The sequence below is a fragment of the Gorilla gorilla genome, chromosome X, assembly GCF_029281585.2.
Source record: "Gorilla gorilla gorilla isolate KB3781 chromosome X, NHGRI_mGorGor1-v2.1_pri, whole genome shotgun sequence".
NCBI lineage: Eukaryota > Metazoa > Chordata > Mammalia > Primates > Hominidae > Gorilla > Gorilla gorilla.
Window position 1 is genome coordinate 123,171,222 of NC_073247.2, and position 20,111 is coordinate 123,191,332.

The window sequence follows — 20,111 nt, forward strand, 5'->3', positions numbered from 1 at the left end:
ATAAGAAGCCTAATAACTCAATTAAAGAATGGGAAAATGATCTGAATAGACATTTTTCCAAAGAAGATATACAATTGTCCAATAAGCATGTGAAAATATGTGTGATATCATTAATCATTAATCACTAGGGAAATGCAAACAAATCAAGAAAAACCACAATCAGATACCACTTCACACCCACTAGGATGGAGCTAATAAAAAAAAAAGATAACAAGTGTTGGTGAGGATGTGAAGAAACTGGAACTCTCATACAATACGAATAAGGATGGAAAATGGTGCAGCCACTTTGGAAAACCATTTGACAGTTTCATAAAATTTTAAACACACTATACAGCCCAGCAATGCCATTTTGAGATATTTACCCGAGATAAATGAAGACATATATCTACATAAAAATCTGTACATGAATGTTCATAGTAGCATTATCACAATAGCCAAAAGATAGAAACAACCCAAATGTCCATTAATAGATAAATGACTAAATACAGTGCGGTAAATCCATACAATAGAACGTTATTCACACATAAAAGAAAGGAAGTACCAATATATGCTACAGCATGGATGAACCTTGAAAACATTATGCTAGGTCAGGCAGGCCAGGTGCAAAAAGCCACATGATTCCATTATTATTAAATGTCATGAATAAGACAATCCATAGAGCAAAAAGTAGATAAGTGATTGTTTAGGGATGGGGAAGTGGAATCGGAGAACTAGAGGGCAATGTCTAAAGGGTACAGCATTTCTTTTTGGGATAATGAAAATATTCTAAAATTGATTGTGGTGATGGATGCAGACCTCTGTGAATATACTAAAAGCTGTTGAATTTTATACTTAAAATGAGTGAAATATATAATGTGGGGATTATATTTCAATAAAGCTGTTTTTAAAAACTGTTTTTGGAGACAATGCTTTTTCTCCCACTTTGAAGGAATGACAATAATGAAACAGATGAAAATAAAGAACTAAGAACAAAAAGACTGTTGCTTCAACAGTTTTAAATGGAACAGCCTGAATCCCTGGATAGATCAATCCCCACTTGATGAATCTCTTCAGTCTACTCAAGAAATAGCAAGGCATTTAGCACCAGTGCTAACCACCCCCATTAGTAATAATCCTTCCCTAGCACTGAAAATAGCACCACTGTGATAGAAATAGCTTCATAATGGCACTGTCAAACACTTGCCACAATTTTAGCAGGCTGGCTTTTGCCTTGCTTTGTTTTGTGAGTCCTCTGCCTTTTGCTCCTTATACCATCCACAGTGTAAAGAAAAGGGGGTCAAATGAAAATTACAAGTTTGAAAATATTCTTTGGTGATGTCATTGCAGGCAGCAAGAAAGATCTGAATATAAGAATTATGCAAATACCTTTTAGAGGCCATCCTGGAAAGCAATGTATCCACCAAAGTAAGTACTACATCACATTGGCAATCCTTAGGAGCATAGAGAGGTAGAGTACATTCAGAAGAGTGAAAACATGTCTAGACAGAACCAACACTATGAGGTGGATACTCTGTTATTGTGGAACTAGAAGGACTCTTACAGGTCATATACTAAGGCTCCTTAAAAAATTAAGGCCCAAAAAGAGATGTGATTGGCTCCACATTACATAGCTAGGGAAGAACAGAGTGAAGACTAAAACTCAGGCCTCTGAATCCCAGCCTAGGGCTCTTTCCACTTGCTGAATGCTAGACAGTGACAGACTAGTCAGCACAAGAGACTGGAATTCTATGCCAAAGCTTTTGATTGAATTGGCCAAGTCACACCTCTGTCACTGCTCAGAGCCAGGAGCATCTCAACAACAATAAAACTCTAAGAGGATAAATTACTGAAGAAATAACTGATCACCATTCTACACTTAGTCTTTTCTTTCCAGAAGGGCAGTATATTCGATGTTTGGCCACTCTTTTAAAGTGTGAAATCTACCACCACATATGAGATGGTAGTTTGCAAACTGCCTCCTTTCACAGAGCCCAGCCTGGCTTTTCACCTTTGTTCTATTTCACTTCATGTTCAAGCCAATCCTCCCAAAGCCTTTCTCTAGGAACCTCTGAAAGGTTGGGGAAGGAGAATTTTGGTAATAAAAACACGAACTTTCCAGCCTTGATCTTCTCAAGTGAAGGCCAAAGATAAATAACCTCCCTCTTGAGGCATAATTTATGCCCACGTGGCCTTTTCTAATGAGCCCAATGTTGACTGACAGGGTCATAACACTAGGAGAAGAGAGAGGTTGGCTCTGAGAGAGCTGGAGGCCAGGGAGTATAAATAAGATCAGATATTACTTGGGAAAGCAGAGATGACAGGGGAGAGAAAAACTGGCTATGTAGGCAAAGGAAAAACACACCTACCTTGGTAAGTGCACTCAACATTTCCAAGGTTAAATCCAATCTGTCTTGCTGTGTTTCCTGCAATCGCCTTTGTGCTTACAGCACCCAGTCCTTTTGTATGGCAACGTGGAAAGGGCAAGTCTTTCCTAGAATACTAAGCAGCAATTTAAACATCCCTCATGCTCTCATCTGTGTATTATGCATCAACCATTTCCTTAAAACCCCTGTACTAGTTTCCAAGGCTATGGATAATCTTGGAATCGGCTTAAACCTCTCCTCTGTTATTCTGAGACCTGTAATCCCAGATCCAAGTAGTCGGTGCTATAAAGGTACAGACAAAAACATAAAATAAATCCTTCCAATTGAAAATTGGCCTAACAAAGCTAGAACAAGCACTAAAGGCCATACTTATGTCTTAGGCATGTATATTGAGGCAATAGTGAATCTTTACTTGCACAGATTCTGGGTGTGGACAAAACTGAATCTAGAGATGTCAATCAGTGTAGCATGAAAATGGATGTTGTGAAGAGCAGCTGCACCCCTGTGTATGATGCCAAAAAGCTGGAAGTCTATTATTAAAGCTCTGCAATTAGTTTTAAGGCCAGAACATGTATCTATTAAACTACTACTATCATGTGAACCAGAAATTTGGGTCCCAGTTTTTATGTATCCATCACTTTTATGCATGAAAGTCAATGTGTACTTTAGTTATGGAAATTAATAATTGGATAATTTTGTCAACACTCCACAACCACTCCAGCTGCCAAGGAATCAAAAGAACAATTTTCACCTGCAAGTGAACTAATATGCACCACCATCCAATCCTCTGTCATGTCCTCTTTGACCTCCTAGAAGTCCATTTTAATCCCTGGGAGTAGCCAGAGCCCTACCAACTACTTCTTATATCATTAATAACTTCTTATTGAGGTGAGGAATTAATTGGGGTGTCTTCCTACTAGTGGTGGTTGGCTTTCCTGTCTACACAGACCACAAATATCTCAGAGGCAAGAGGTCAGGAAACCAAACTTCTATAACATCAAACATAAGCCCTAGAAAGATCAAGGGCTCTAAAAGACACATTCAAACAAAATAAAAACAGAGAGAAAGAAATGAGCCATGTCTGCAGATTGCTTGTCAATCAGTGTAAGCCAATCAGTCAAATGATACACACAATTACAGAAGCAACAAAAAATTTGCAATAACCAACTGGGCTCTTTTAGCTGATCATTATTTATATGAAGAGGGAAAACCACCTGGTTTGGTCGATTTGGAATCCAGTTATAGTGAACACTGAAATCAAGCGATGGCCTTGATTTCATGAATAAATCATTCCATAACAAATAGTCTTGACCGTACTTTGTTCTTTACAACTAAGTGCCTTGTGTCACGTGTAGCCAAAAACATGCATTGGAATCTCATCCAAGCAAGTCAAGCAATTGCAATACATGTGACTTCAGCCTCCACAAAAAAAGATTATATTCACAAGCAGTACGAATACCCACTAATAATCAAAGTGATTGACAGGTGTTAACTTTAGTGCTGTCATCACCAGACCTGGGAAATGAGCTGAGCTCCAAAATTTTGAATTTGGCACCAACTTTCACTATACCCAGCATCTATTTTGTAATTAGTAGTTTTGTCCATGTACCCCCAAATTTCATTTAATGTCTTTGCTGTAACAAAACAACATTTAATTTGTGGTCACCCTGTGCATACCAATATTACCATTAAAGTTACGGTAGTTAGTTCTTAATCATCAGTGTTTTATGTAAACAACATTTTCTAGTGCACTCTGTGCATGTGTGTGTGTGTATGTGTATATCTACATATATGTGTGTGTGTATATATACATACATATACATATATGTATGTGTGGGTATGTGTGTGTGTATATTTCATTAAAAATGTTTGTGGTTAAGTAGGATTGAGATGGATTTCCTTGCTGTAGAACTTCTCAGAGCATTCAATATGCCAATGAGCACTGTGAATCTCCAAGAATGGTACACAATTTGCAGCATTTTACTGCAAATAAGGCAAACCTTATTTGCCCACAGAATTCTCTTTGGAGAGCTTTTTGGGGTGGGGACATGGAGACATTTCTCCTTAGAATGTATTTAGGGAAATGTTGCTTTAAATGTCTGCCCTCAGTGACTTCCAAGTAAACCACCAGATAGAAGCCACCAGGTGGAATATGCACTCCTTTGGAAGCCCCCATCTCTTCTGAAAGACCTAAGGATAAAGTCCGGGGAATTGAAAGAACGGTCCTCAAAACATCTACCTGGGCCATCTGAGAATCTGTTTATGTCAGTTCATTCAATCAAAAAACATTTATAGAGCATCCATAATATACCAGGAGCTTAGCATTAATTTAAAAAAAAAAAAAGGTTTGGATTGCTTTTACCCTCCTTAGCAGAGACAGAAATTTTCAAAGATAAAGTGATATTTGAACCAGGTCTTATAAGATGACCTCCAGGGGTCGGGGTGGGCAGAGGAAGACATTTTAAAGAAAGGGAACGTATATACAGAGGTACAGATGCCTGAAAGGGCATTGTTCAGATCCACTGGGCACCACTCTATTTCTCTATATGAATGTCATATCATATGCTGGTATTTTGTAATATGTCCCCCAAAGAAAGGGAACTGATGTTTAAAGGAGTTTGAGAGAGCTTGCCACTCTGCATGGCCCGCTGTAGGACAAAACCCTATGCATCACTGGACTGGAGCTTGCTTCCCTAGGAGATGGAGGTGTCCCTTTATATATTATTTGGAACAAAAGCAGAATGCCAAGGCATGGTATATATTCACAAATGTTGGAAATTTATAATAAGAATGATAGAGATAAAGTAGGGGGAAGAGGCTAGGCATGGTGGCTCATGCCTATAATCCTAGCACTTTGGAAGGCCAAGGTGGGCAGATTGTCCTAGCTCAGGAGTTCAAGACCATCCTGGGCAACACAGTGAAAACCCGTTTCTACTAAAATACAAAAAAATTAGCTGGGTATTGCAGCGTGTGTCTGTAGTCCCAGTTACTTGGGAGGCTGAGGCAGGAGAATTGCTTGAACTCAGGAGGCAGAGGTTGCAGTGAGCCGAATTCACACCACTGCACTCCAGCCTGGGTGACAGAGTGAGACTCTGTCTCCAAAAGTAAATAAATAAATAAATAAAGTAGGAGAAGGAGAGCTAACATTTATTAATATATGAAAATTGCCATAAATCTCATTTAATGATGAATTGTATGTATATATATCCATGTGTCAATTTACAGAGTGCTTTCATATCCATTATTTGATTTGATCCTCATAAGAGTCCTGTGAGCATGGTCAGGGCAGGTGTGATCAGTCCTTTTGTACAGAGGAGGAGTGTGAGGTTCAGGACAGTTAAGTGGTTAAGTGACAATATCAAGACTAAAGTCCAAATCTTCTTAATCCCAGTCTTATGTTTTTGATTTGTGTATTCCTATATTACTTCAGAAGGCTGAAGGCACAGGGAATCAGATTTATGCCTAATATAAAGAAACTCTAAAAATCACAGCTGTTGAACAGTGAAATAGGCTGTCTTATAGTCTTATAGAGTGATTGTAGAGGATATCCATGCCTTAGGTGGAAGATTAAATGTCATGGCTTCTAAAGTCATTCTCAACTCTGTGATCCAATGATTCTAAACTTTCTATGTCCTATTTCTCTGAGATGAGGCTTTGGCAATCAGGCCTATACTTAGACAGCTCCTGTTTATTACATACATGGTGCTTAGAAGATAGACACTCTTAGAGAAATGCTTGGGAATTGGAGATTTTCCCAACATCACAGACAAACCCATTGCTTCAGTACAACAAACACAAGTCAGGTATAACCAATGTGTCCAGGTAGCTCTCAGATCGCAAAATGATGGGAAACAAAGCCAAATATTTCTCAAAATTGAAAAGTACACAGTACCTGGGTGAGTTTTCCCTGAAACTTAAAATCCTGGAGCACACATTATTATCAGAAATTATACGAGGAGGCACAGGTCTGCATTTGAACACTCATCAGTAACTTTGATATATAGTGAATCTGCCTTTTAAGAATACTTTTCTGTATAGTTGTTTAAACACCAAAGGCATTTTAAGAGGTAGAATATATGGACTGATACTAATCCACACTTGTCTTTTCTGATGGGAGACCAGGATTCCCTTTAGAGCCAACAGAACCAGCCACTGTTCCAATTCCCTTGGAACATTTTTGTTGTATATTTACAGCTCCCTATGCTTAAGAGAATGGTGCATCTGTCTGATGGCGACGCCTGGCTGCATTCTTCCCCAGATATTAATATAGGTGGCACTTTAGTAGTATAACCAATGACATGAAGAACCTGATTTGGAGGGGGAACAGATGGCAGCATCTTTCTTGGGCTAATTTTAGGATCCTGAAATAGTCCCTTTCTCACACAAACCATCAGTGGAACCAAATTAAGACAGCTATGTCATATGGAAAAGAGAAAGAGAATAAATATGGTTTAGTGTGAGGCAAAGACAACGAGCCAGAGGCTTCAGTGCTTTCCCCGTATCTGACTTCTTTCAGAGCATATGAAGGTCACTTCAACTTCCTTTTATCAAAATAGATGCTGAGCATCAATGTGAGGGTATCTAAAAAGTAATGAACGGGCAAATATCATTTTCAGTCACATGTATTGAACAATGAAGGTTGCATCATATAATAGCTAAATTCATATTCATAAGAATTCATAGAACCTAGGTTCTAACACATCTTTCATAGCAGATAAGGAAGCTGAGGCTAAGTGACCTTTCTGCATGGTAAATCAGAAGCAGATTGAATTTCAAAGCCTCAGATTCCTGATTCATTGCTTTGCCTGCTGAAAATACCTTTTCTCCAAATGAAACATATAATATCAGGTTGTGATGATGAGATGTGGAGGAAGAGTCCGTCAACAAGAAATGATATTTTAGGTATAACATGATCATCTAAGAATTTAGAAAAAATGGGAAAAGTACTTTGAAAAAGTACCTACCTGTTTTCCATCCAGAGTGTAGAGTTTTTTGACAACCCCGGTCTCCAGTTTGATGGCTTCTGTGATATCAGTGAGGACTTGCTCAAAAGAGTGGGCTGTCTTCTTGTTCAGAAGCACACGCACAGCCTTCCGAGGCTTCACCCCACTGCGGATGATGGTAACCAGCTTGGGGCGCACAAAGTCCTTGTTCTCCCTGGCCTGTGCACTGTTGCTGCTAGCCAAGGACTGGGGGGCTTTCATATTGGCAGATGTTTTTACGTTGACAGACCAGTTGGGATTGACATTCTTAGTGTACTCCACCTTTTTAAAGAAGTTGTCTGAGGAACAGACATAGCTTTCCCCTAAGGCAAGAAATAAGTGATTAGGTGATTAGTTTAATAGCAGATATATGGATTATTCTAACCAAACTAATACACACTGACACTGGAGTAGAACTTTTCAATAAATGGTGATACTAACCAACCTTAGGTGCAATTTCTAATTGGGCTAAAAACTTGGCTCATCCAAATTCAAGAGTAATTCTCAAAACATCCTTCAATATAATGACACACCTAGTTGAAGAACTCTGTAAAGCTAAGGGTTCTAAGGACAAGGAGCATGTCTAAATTTAATATAACAAGTGGAGTTCCAAGCTTGATATGGTTTTTTTTTGGAATTTAAACATTTATGTTAGTTTCTAGGATGTTTAGCTTTCAGGGGCATTACTGGAGCATTTTTAACATCTCTATTTCTTAAAATCCCTGTCCTATTTTTGGACTCAAAGTCCCATCCCTTTGTGATATTATGAACCAAGGAAAACTTTCAAAGTTAAAACATTTTTATGCCAAGTTAAAATGAACCAAGTAACCTTGTATATCAGGCATACATACATACTTGATAAGAAACCAGGTCGTCCTTTGCACAGAGTATATGGCCAAGTATGGAATATTGAAATGTGAAATGTGTGTGCATATGTTGAATGTTTATATGTGTGTATAAGTGTGTCCTCTACTCCTTATGATACACTAGGTAGAGAAACTGTCTAAATAACAACCAGTACATATAAACACCCTAGCTTTTGCTTGAAAAATACTCTCATGTTTCTACCACTCACCCTTCATCTTTCCATCCTCTCAAAGGATGCACATAAGATCTGTGTATTCAGGGTCATCTTCACCAGTGCTCACCCTTGGCTGCCACAAGTAATGAGGTAAAGAAGTGAGAATACATTATACAGCCTGATTTATAGATTGGAAGGATCTAGTGTAATTTTCACATTTACCTTGGGCTAGAGGAAATGACTAATATCACAAAAGAAATGCAGGGATCAGAGGCAAGAGGAGGGGACTGGACACCTGGGACTATGAGCTGAAGAAAATAGGAAGAGATAGGCTCAGCCTGGGGAAGAGAATATTGGAAAAGGTTGAATTCGTTGAGTAAAACACATTAGCCTCAAGGTATCTAGAAGTTCATTGAGAGGTTGAGCTGCAGAAACAGTGTGATTTAATCAGGCTTAAGTCATCGGTAATAACCCTAAATAAATAAATAAACCCTAGCCAGTGCACAGAAAGCATTAAACACAATTATAGTCTGATGGCTCTCCTTTGGTCTCAGCAGGAGAACTGCATTCAGAAACACCAGGTTGATAATTCACTCCCTTTGCAAATATTTATTGCTTTGCCATAGCACCAAATCCTTTAAGACATGTTAATGAATAAATTTCTCAGTAATGCTAAGAGAAGTTTCAGTCAAAATCTCTAGTGTACCTTTGAGGACATTTATGTGTGTGTGTGTGTGTGTGTGTGTGTGTGTGTGTGTGTGTGTGTGTGTGTGTGTGTGTGTTGTGCGTGTGTGTGTGGAGGGGGAGGGTAAGTGGCATCCAACATAAGCAAAGTGACTTCCAAAGCTGCCCTCAGTCCCAGAGTTCTATCTTGACAGGGGGACAAAGGGATGGTTTTAAGTGAGGATAGGCACCCTTACCCACTTGGTGCATACATGGACACCCAGGATGAGATGGTCAATACCCCAGCCAAGAGAAGCTCTGATTTCTTTGACTCCCTTGCTGGTTAATTCAACCCAACCCAAGTAATTATAGGCTGGGGTCTTTAATTTTTGACTTAAAAGGATGAAGGAAGGGGCCCTTTTAGTGTCTCCATATATTCACAGCCAATAACCCCCATAACCCTAGAAATGGTCTTTTGACTTAGCAGTTCACCAGATTCACTGGCACCTTGCAGGAGGTCACTGCCTTTGAGTCAGATGTTTTCCATAACTTGTCATGTACTTTAAAACTGTCAGACAAATGGTGGTGCGGAAATGTGTGAAGCTATATATTTATGATTTCACTCATCCAGTCTCTGGAGAGTCAGCTGTATAGCCCTATTAGGACTTTGGGCTTTTTTGCTCCCATCTCTTAAACCTCTTAAGCCTCTGGAGTATGAGTATGATTAACCGTCTCCAGATGAAAATGAACATAATGACTGACAGCTATAGTATCATATAGCACCCAAGAACTTTCCAGAGGGCCCAGCCTCAGCCAAATCTATGTTGAGCACCTTCCAGTGGTACATTTTAGTCACTCCACTCTCTTGTTGGGCTGAATATGGAGTAATGGAAAAAGCGCAGCTGATGTGATGTCAGTCAGGATGGGGTCCCCAACACTTCCTAGTTGTGCACTCTAACCTCCCTTGGCTTCAGTTTCTTCTTTGCAAAGCAAGGGTGATAATAAGAATACCTATCTTGTGGGGTTGTTGTGGGGCACAAATCAGATGATGGATAAAAAGTGTTCAACCCATGGCCAGGTGCGACGGCTCATGCCTGTCATCCTGACACTTTGGGAGGCTGAGGCAGGTGGATCGCTTGAGATCAGAAGTTCAAGAGCAGCCTGGGCAACATGGTGAAACCCCATTTCTACTAAAAATACAAAAATTAGCTGGGCGTGGTGGCACATGCCTGTAATCCCAGCTACTAGGGAGGCTGAGGAAGGAGAATCGCTTGAATCTGGGAGGCAGAGGTTGCAGTGAGCTGAGATCGCACCACTGCACTCCACCCTGGGTGACGGAGAGAGTGAGATTCCATCTCAAAATAAAATAAAATAAAATAAAATGCTGATCCCAGAGCCTGGAACATAGTAAGCACTTGATAAATTTCTGTTATTATTAAGCCCCTAATCTTATGGAATAGAGGCAAGAACAAGAAGGAAAGAGCAAAGAGGAAAAGAGGAAAAAAATGCTGAGAGAAAGAGACTAAAAAGAGGAATAGAAGCTGAAGAGGAAAAAAAAGAGAAGGTATCAAGGGCAACCATCTAGGAACTGAGCTGTGATTATGATATGACATGAGCACTGCTGGGGGCCTGTGATTCAAGGATAAGATTTCCTGCTGGTTGGAAGGAGGCTTCCAGTTGTGGCAAATGCCAAATGTAGATTTATGCTAACACCCAGTAAAGCTGCTGCTGCCTCTGCAGAGGCCCGCTGAGAGCAGGATATTTATCGTCATCAAGAGTGATGACTCAGGAGTCACACAGACCTGGATTCAAATCTCAACTAGGCACTTAAAAGCTGTGTGACCTCAGGGAAACCACTTAATGTCTCCGAGTCTCAGCTTTGCCATCTCTAAAGCAAAGATAATGCACTAGGTGACACCTGAGTCCCTTCTAGGTCCTAGAGTCTATAAGGAGGAATCTTCTTCTCTTTTCCGTCTCAAACAGGCTTCAGAAAACAAAGCTGTTAGGATAATTAAATGTTAAGAAAATAGCTGCCCACCTCCAAGGACTCTTCACTTCTGCTAGAAAGACATCAAATGCGCTTCTTTGCTAGACTAAGACTTCCTTGTCCTGATTTTGCCAGCATTTTCAATGTCTGCTGCCAGAGCTCAGTGCCTCCTGCACTTCCTGCTGCCTGGCACTTGGAGCTGGATGAGGTGTGTCGCACCTTTACACAGCTGGGTTCCCATCCTGCCACAGCTTCCAAGGGCTATTTCCTACCAGCTGGGGGCCTAGAGGGAAAGCTGGCTTCACAGCCAAGCAGGGTGCAAATTGGCTGGAACTAAAAACCTGCTTTAGGGTGAGGGGATAAGGAATGAAATCATGGAAGCACAGCTGAAAGGGCAGAAATGAAACAAGCTGTGGGCTGGAGATGATCTAATGTCTACCTCCCTTCTCTTTAAGAAGGCTGCATTTTCAAAAGCATTTTATATATATTTGTATCTTCTCAGTGCAAAAGCAAGCTTCTGCCTGGGTTTTCTCCTCTTCTCCAGGGCTTCCTGACTCAAGAAGGAATATATTAAATGACACTTTACTGTATTATATTAAAATATTAAATGACATTTGATTATCATATCTATTAGCAATGCATCCCTCCCAGGTATCATAAAATTCTTGTGTTTGACAATGTACTTGCTTTAGTAGTTAGAGAATAAATTAGTGAGAAGGTGGATTCATCTCACTGAAACATATGAGCTGTGGTAAAAGAACTGGATCATAGCCAGTGTGACTACACAGCTTGGATTTTCTAAGACTGTTCCAATTGTAAATATTCTGTCCCATGGTCTGTGTAATAACTCTTGAACTTGTCTCAATTTGGGTTCAGAAAAGCTGGCTAGTCATAAATGATATCCCCAAGGTTGATCTGGATACTTACATACAAGAAAATGGGGAAAGAATTGGACCAGATATAAAGGGAAAGAGAAAGACTCTAAAAAAAATAAATAAAATAAAAAAAATAATAAAAAAAACAAAGACATGACAAAAGGAAAACCCAGCAGTGGATTTTATTCATTGACCTCCTTGGGATACAGCTAATGAGGACCACATCCTACATGGCTTCACTAAGACCCTCGGTGTACCCAAGGACTATGGGAAAACCGACATCAATAACCTTTGATCCAAAATGCTTCCCTTGATACTTTCTGTATCTAGCAGAAAACCGTAGACAAGAGGCACTAGACAAAGGAGTGTCACAAGGCCAGAGTGATTATTAACCAATTATTTTTAAATTTCATTTATTTTTAGGCTAAAGATGTAATAATGTGGCCATTTGAAAACACAGTGTGTTCTATGCTCTATTATTCCTTTAAGATGTAAAAAGAAAAAAATTAAAACAGATTTCTGCACGTCTCAAAACTCCTACCACTTTAGTTAGGTGAATGGAACCATCAAGATCACCCAGTCTAATACTTCCCAAGTCTAAGTGCTCATAAAAATCATGTGAGGAGATTCGTAAAAAGACAAACACTGGGGCCCTAGCCCTGGGGATTCTGATTCAATAGATCTTGGGTGTGGCCCAGGAATGTAATATTTTTCTAAAGCTCTGAAAGATTTTGGAAGGCAGCCGGGTTTGGAAACCACCGATCATTATAATCCCTTACTAACATAATCATTGTCATAATCATTATTATTATTATTTCCATTATTAGTATTTTCACATCATTAATAATAATAGTACCTGTAGCTATAATTTTACCTTGTCAATATGTTTCCATATCTATTATCTAAGTTTAACCTTACAACCACCCTAATGGATAGAGAAGGCAGGTGTTACTAGTCCCATTTTACAGTTAAAAATATTATTCACAAGAGATACACAAATGTGATGGTCTACATATACATGAAATATTGTCCTTCAACAAAAAGGAAAGAAGTGCCAATACATGGAACAACACAGATAAAATTTGAAAACATTATTCTAAGTCAAAGAAGCACAAAAGACCACATAGTATTTGATTCAATTTATATGAAGTGCGCAGAATAGGCAAATATGTGGAGACAGAAAGTAGATTAACCATTGTCTAGAGCTGAAGAGATTGGAGAAAATATGCAGTGGCAACTAATTGGAATAGGGTTTCTTTCTGAGGAAATGAAAACGGTCCAAAATTATGTTATGATGATGGTTGCACCACTTGATAAATCTTCTAAAAATCATTGTACACTTGAATGGGTAAATTTCATGTTATGCAAATTATACCTTAATACAGTTGTTTGTTTTTTAAAGAGTTATTTTAAAAATAATTAACATGAGTCACATTAATGATAAGAACAAACCTATGATCATGTAGCTAACCAGCTATAAACTAGGATAACTCAAACAATAATAACTACCTTTTATTAAGCACTACTGTGTGCCAGGCAGAGTAATATGCACTTTATATCCACTGTCTTATTTAATCCTCAAAGCCATTATTCCCACTTTACAGATGACAAAATGAGGCTTAGGGAATCTAGATGGTTTCCTCAAGGTCTTACAGGCTAGCACTGACAGATCCTGGATTTCAACCAAATCTGAGTCCAAAGACTTCTGTTTTCATTATAATCTGCTGCCTCTAAGACTAGAACCCAATGACCCTGATATTTCACACCGGGAAGTCTGTCCTCCATTCCCAGATGGGCAGTTCTAAAATATAAAATAGGAGAGAAAAAGACACATTGTCTTCATCCTCCTCATCCCAGTGCCCTTTCCCATTTGGCTCTGTGGCAGTGGGAAAATTGATCACATTTCTTAACACTATCCCAGACATAGCCCTGAATTTTCTTGACTGAATAGGCAGTACTCAGGACTAAAAGGGTATTGAGGTCCACTGTGCCTTGTAGTTGTACATGACATGTGAACAAATGCAACTGAGCCCTATTCACACTTCACATAGTCCAGGAATTCACCAAGAAGTACTACTGCACCCAGGAGTGACAGATAAGAGGAGTTCAATCTAATATGACTCAAAGGGAATCAAGGGAATAGAAAGCTGCAGTCTTTTCAAAGTTACATTTTTTGCCTACCTATGTTGAACAGAGATTATCACCAGCCCCTCGTGATACATCAATACACACACACACACACACACACACACACACACACACACACACACATATCTAGGGAGAAAAATCAACATGTAAAAAATGGATTTTGGGGAAATTTTGTGCATAACACCTCTCTTATATCAGACACAAGAATATTCTAATACTTGGTCTGAATACAATGTCACTTGGTTCAGTACTCTTTCCTAATGTCTATTGTGGTCTTTAGAATATCACAGTTCATGGAAATGAGGACATATTGGGTGATACAGGGTGCTTTGTCTGTGAAAGTTGTTACAGAGAAATCCCTGAAATTTGACTGAGATGTGGATTTTACAGTGACAAAAGACACACCCTAACAATTACTCTGTTGGACAGCTCCCTCGACCTAGCTTCAAACCCTTCGAAGTTGCTGTGACTCTCCTTTATTTTAAGACATGCACCAGGATGGCCAGTCCTTCGATGGTCAGGAAGGGCGTAGGATTAACCACTGCCTGTCCATCGAACACATGATGAAATAATCTAAGCTTCCTAGGCATTGGTTTTCAAGGTTAGCTATGTAGAAAGATCTCGGCCAGGCACAGTGGCTCACACCTGTAATCCCAACACTTTGGGAGGCCGAGGAGGGTGGATCCTGAGGTCGGGAGTTCAAGGCCAGCGTGACTAACATGGAGAAACCCCATCTCTACTAAAAATACAAAATTAGCCAGGCATGGTGGCACATGCCTGTAATCTCAGCTACTTGGGAGGCTGAGGCAGGAGGCAGAGGTTGTGGTGAGCCAAGATCATGCCATTGCACTCCAGCCTGGGCAACAAGAGCGAAACTCTGTGAAAGAAAGAAAGGAAGAAAGAAAGAAAGAAAGAAAGAAAGAAAGAAAGAAAGAAAGAAAGAAAGAAAGAAAGTCAAACTTGAACCTTGAGACTCAGATGCAGCAACAATATGGACACTGTCTTTTATAAGTAACTGGTCCCAATCACTTTGCCTGACAACTTGGGCAACAGCAGCTATTTGAGAGAACTAGTGTCTTGTACAAAGGAAACCCTCATTCTCCTTTGTCTAGGAACACAAGAAACTTAGAAGCAGTGAAGCAGAGGCAGGTTTTTCCCACATCAAATTCTTTAAGGTGCTATTTCTCCTTCCTTGTTAGTTATTTCATAATTTTGTTACTCTAGAGATCTGCCTGCTTTAAACTCACCTTTGCTCAGGGAATGAAAGGAGTGAGGAGAGAGGGCTGGATAATGGGGGAGGGGCTTGAGGAAGAACACATTAATTATCACCACTCCTTGAAGCTGTTCTTTAAAGCACTGTATTAGGTCAAATTGATCACATGTGTTATATCCACCAATTTAAAAATAGGGAAGCATCCTCAGTATAATTGATTTGATAATATAGAATGTTAAAAATGTGACCCAAGATCTATTTTCTAAATGACCACAAAGAAGACTCTATGGCTGGGTAAGTTCTGGTAAGAGGTAGGATTTTCCCTATTTTGAGGTGGGTACGCAGGTTGTTGGGATTTTTGGCAATCTACTCAGAAAATTTAGTTGCCACACAAAAATCTATAGAGGTTATAAGGGGATTTAGGTATAGTGAGTCAAATCCTATTCTAATAGGAATGGTCTTTATTAAAATACCAGACATACCTACAGCTTTCTTTGGTATTTCTCCCAATGACCTCAGCCTTAGGGACACACCCTAAAATAGGCTTTTTAGAAGCAACAGCTGAGCCGCAACCACTTACCTAAAAGAATAATCCTCTGTGAATATGTCCAGGAAATCCTGCTCTTAGGGTGCATATTTCCAATGAGTTGCAATTCACAAATAATTTCTCAGCAGTTCAAAGAAAATTTGGGCATAATATTTTCTCTGTTAACCCAACCAAATGTCCTTCCTCGTTATACCCTTAATGATTTCATGCTCTGCCTCAATAGTGCTACTCAGAGTTAATTATGAACAAAATCTAGAGTAAATGCTACAATTAAGATTTTCCTTTTTATACCCTGGCAGATAAGCACAATGCATGATCACCACCATTCACACTTCAACCTCAGCAGAGACTGAAGGGTGATTGCTAATGGCTCTGTTGATGTCTATAGCATTAGAAATTTGAGCATCAATCAACCTGGTGTTTTGAAAAATACATTGCCTAATTTTTTTTCAAAGCAACCGAAGAATGTAACCATAACCAATGATGCCACCTCCCACCAACGGCCACCACCCACTATTTAAATTACCTTCCTCCAGTTCATCCATGCTTCCGATCTTCCTGGATCCATCAATGGTGTAAATGTAACGCACTCCCTGAGGCAGGTTGATGTTGTCAGACAGAGATCGCGTCAGGTCAGCCAGCAAGGCGTCAAAGCTGCGAAAACGGTCAGAGGACACAGCGTACACAATCCCCTTGAAGTAGCGGTCCCCATTGCGGTAGAAACGTACCTTCTTGGCTTTCTTCTCATTACTCAGTGCCTGCAAGGTTCTGGTTCGGTAGAAGCTACAGTGGGCGCTGTGAGTGGGGCTAGGCAACCCATTCATCCGGGAGCCTCGCATGTTCCTGGATGTCTTATCTCTTTCGTCAAAGTGTCCAAAATCAAGTTCCATATTTTGGTGGAACCTCAGAGACCTGAGCGTTGGAGAAAGGGATGGGGGTGAAGAGAGGCAAAAACAAAAAGGGACGAGGAGAAGGAAAAAAGAAGGGATTTTAAATATTAGCCAGATCCAGATCTGCAATCTGCTGCTTGTGAAAAGAACTGGTTGAAAAAAGCCTGTGACCCATCTGCTGCTTGCCCCTGACCTGCAGGAATATTGATCTTAATAGAGAAGAAGGAGGGGCTGGGCGGGGGTGCTGGTGGTTGTGGGGGTTGGGAGTAAGGGATAGAGAGGGAGGCACTCTTGGCACTGTTACAGACAGAGGAGAAGGGGAGATTTTGAAATAGCTGAAAATCCTGAGACTTACTGACAGTGGCTCCTATCAAATTGTAACTTCGGGCTAAATACATTAAAACTGGCATCTGTTTCCTCACACATGCCCACATGACTAACAGTTGTAAATGAATCCATAGCCTGACAAAATTCCCCTTGAAGAGAACAGAAGGAGCTAGCCAAGGTTAGCATCTCCAGCTTAGGAAGCAGTCTTTGAATTTCAGTACAATGACTATGAAGGGGGAGTGTTTTCATTTTATTCCAAGCCCTCTTTCCTACTCTAATGTGTGCATCCCCTCCCCCCCAGAATAAACCAAGATTCTCCTTTAAAGGGACAGCCTCCAGGGAACAGCCAGTGTCTTTGTGCTATTCATCAAACCCTTTCCCCACCAAGCTGGTGCAGCTATCCGACATTCATAAGAAATAAGCTGGGGGGAAAAAGGATTAGAAAAATAAGTTATTTAACAAGTTATTAGCTCTGTCTTCCCCCGGTTCCATTTGTTCACAAAATCCTTTTTTTTCCCCCCCAGGTGCTCCACCCCCTCCCCACCGACGCAGCAACACCTCTTAATGGAATAATTTAATTGTTGAAAGATTCACAAATGACTCTCCGAACAGCATACGGGACCTTTAGAAGGAAGCACACCTTTCATTGTTCTGGGTTTCTACCTTAATTGAAGTGACATTTACCCTCACAGCAGGCAATTCACCCCAAACTTGTATATTGCCCAGGTGCATTAGCTGAGAAAAGATGTTCATTTGTCAGGCTTTGCTTTTCTCCCTTCTGTTGAACCCCCTCCCCCACCAAGAACCCCAAACAATCAAAACATGAAACCCAATACAACTGAAGCCACAAATGCTAGCAAATGTAGTGACATCCTACGAGCCAAACTATTAACATGCATCTCACAGATGGGGATAAAAGGACTCACAAAGCAAGCAGGGCTCAGCTGCTACTCACTGCCACATCAATATATTTGCAAGGGACCAGGAGGACAGGAGATAAGAAAGACTGGTGCCTAATGGGTTTGCCAGGCTCAATTCCTCCTTTTTTCCAATGTCACCATGACCTATGCTGAGCTCAGCATTGTCTCTGTCAGACAACCTGCAGTGGTAAGAGACCCCACCTCCTCAAGGCAAGTAGCAAACATTTCCCCAGGCGTGCCAGTAAGGCTTTGCTTTGCTTTAGGATCAGAGGTAGTATTATTCTAAATTAACATCACAGTGAAAACAAAGGAACATCAAACTCACTTTTCCAAAGGAAAATCCCAGGTAGAAGCTTAGGGAAAAAATCGGATAGAATAAGGCAAAAAAGGAGAAGAGGAGACAGAGAGAGCAGGCTTTGCCTTGTGCTTTTCCCGTTTGACATCTGTTACATTCTTCTTGAAAATCACTTAAAAGCCCCACTCACCGGTTTTCTGCTGGTTGGGTGGAGATGCTGAGAGAAAGAAAACCAATCTCTCTATGCCTTTGTTGTCTGAGCTCCAAGCAAGAAATTCCTGCCAGGGTGGATAGATGCCTTCTAGGTCCTAGTGCCTTGTCCAGCTTCTCCCATGTAACTCAGGCTTAGTGAATCCCCCCAACCTCCTATGATTAATTACATGCTTTTAAAAAAATTCACAGGCTGCATTAACAGCTAGAAAGGTTTCATTTATAACCAACAGGAAATTGCGGGGTAGCAAAAAGATTGCGCAGACAAAATCAGAATGCTCTAATGAGCAATGTGCTAGCCCTTTCTTTTAGAAAATCGGCAATTTCACTTGGCCAAAACCTTGGCCTAATCTGCCTGGGGGCCAGACTCAGACAGCCAAGCCAGGCTTCTTAGAAATTGTAGCTCTCTTCCTTTTACCCTCTTGAGAGAAAAAATAAAATAAAATAAAATCTGCAGATTCTTTAAGGCAGTTTAGCTCAAGTATCCAACAACTGGTTTTTTGTTTTTTGTTTTTTAATGAAGTCAACAAAGTAGACTAAGAGGAAGTAGGATAGGAACAAAACAAGGGAAAATAATTTTAGAATATTATGGAAGATAGAAGTAAAAAGGACATCCCAAATCTATCAGCTTGGTGTAAGAATTTGGTTAATGAAAGGTTAATGTGGCATTTACCTTTGAGAGTTTGGAAGTTCAAACCCAACCCAAAGACCTTTCTATGTGAAGTAAATCTGATGGCTACAAAATAAATATTAACAGATTTCTCCTCAAACTGCTTATTTGTCACTAACCGACTTCTTTATATAAAATATGTTACAAAAAAAACTCAAGGAAGCATCCAAATTGAACTAATTAGATCAGACCGAACTATAAAACAAAAGAGAAAGGTGAGAGGTTAAATGGGGTAGGGGGATGCTACCATCTTCACAATTGAAGCTACATGCATCAATATGTAGCAGCCTTGAACTATCATGGTTCTATTTTTGCTTAGCTTCCAGGAAGCTCAGAGCTAAGAGCATGCTCAGTAATTATTTTATGTCTGATTCCTAGTATAATTAACCCTTCCTTTTATATAGTGCTGTTGATCTTTTATATTTAAGCATTTTCTCTGCATGTGTTTTATTGTAAGCTGCCGCCAAGTGGGATAAAATATATGATGGTCTTTCTTCTGTGAAAGGTGTTGACTCAGCAAAGCCTGGAACTGTCTGTTAGTTGAGTGGACAGCCTCAAATGTGCAACCTACCTAGTTAAGTCCCCCCAACACCTTGCTGCTGATTTCTTGGTTACTATACAAGTACCTCAGGGGAATGCCTGTGTCTGCCCTGTTTTCTTCCATGTGTTGTTGCCTTACCTTGTGGCAACCTCATGAAAAATCAACATTATTCAGGCTAGAGGCAAAGAAAAATCAAGGAATAAGGGCAGGAAAATATGGAAATTCCAACAAGGCTAATGTCTTAAAACTTCTTTCTTGCACATCATAAGCATTCAGTAAATATGTAGCAATTAATTTTGCATCAGAACTAAAAATCATTTTATTTCTGGTGAAGATACAACAATGGACGGGATAATAAAACTTAAACACGAACCATTTGGAATGTATTTCAGAGGAAAATTCCTCATAATATAGGCTTTGCAATGCTACTGTGGAAGCTACAAAATGTCTTTGTGAGAC

At 40.0% G+C, this 20,111-nt stretch overlaps 1 protein-coding gene across 1 annotated transcript in view; it reads right to left on the reverse strand.

The window, feature by feature from the left end:
* The window catches only part of DCX (doublecortin), a 109,167-nt gene extending 90,684 nt beyond the window's left edge, over positions 1-18,483 (reverse strand). Inside the window, exons 1-3 of the mRNA XM_004064716.5 lie at positions 18,422-18,483; positions 16,326-16,711; positions 7,328-7,668 (exon numbers count right to left, since the gene is read on the reverse strand). Of these exons, the coding sequence (XP_004064764.1) occupies positions 7,328-7,668; positions 16,326-16,689 (705 nt within the window). The 5' untranslated portion in view covers positions 16,690-16,711; positions 18,422-18,483. The remainder of the gene's footprint in view (positions 1-7,327; positions 7,669-16,325; positions 16,712-18,421) is intronic.
* Positions 18,484-20,111: the final 1,628 nt, after the last annotated feature.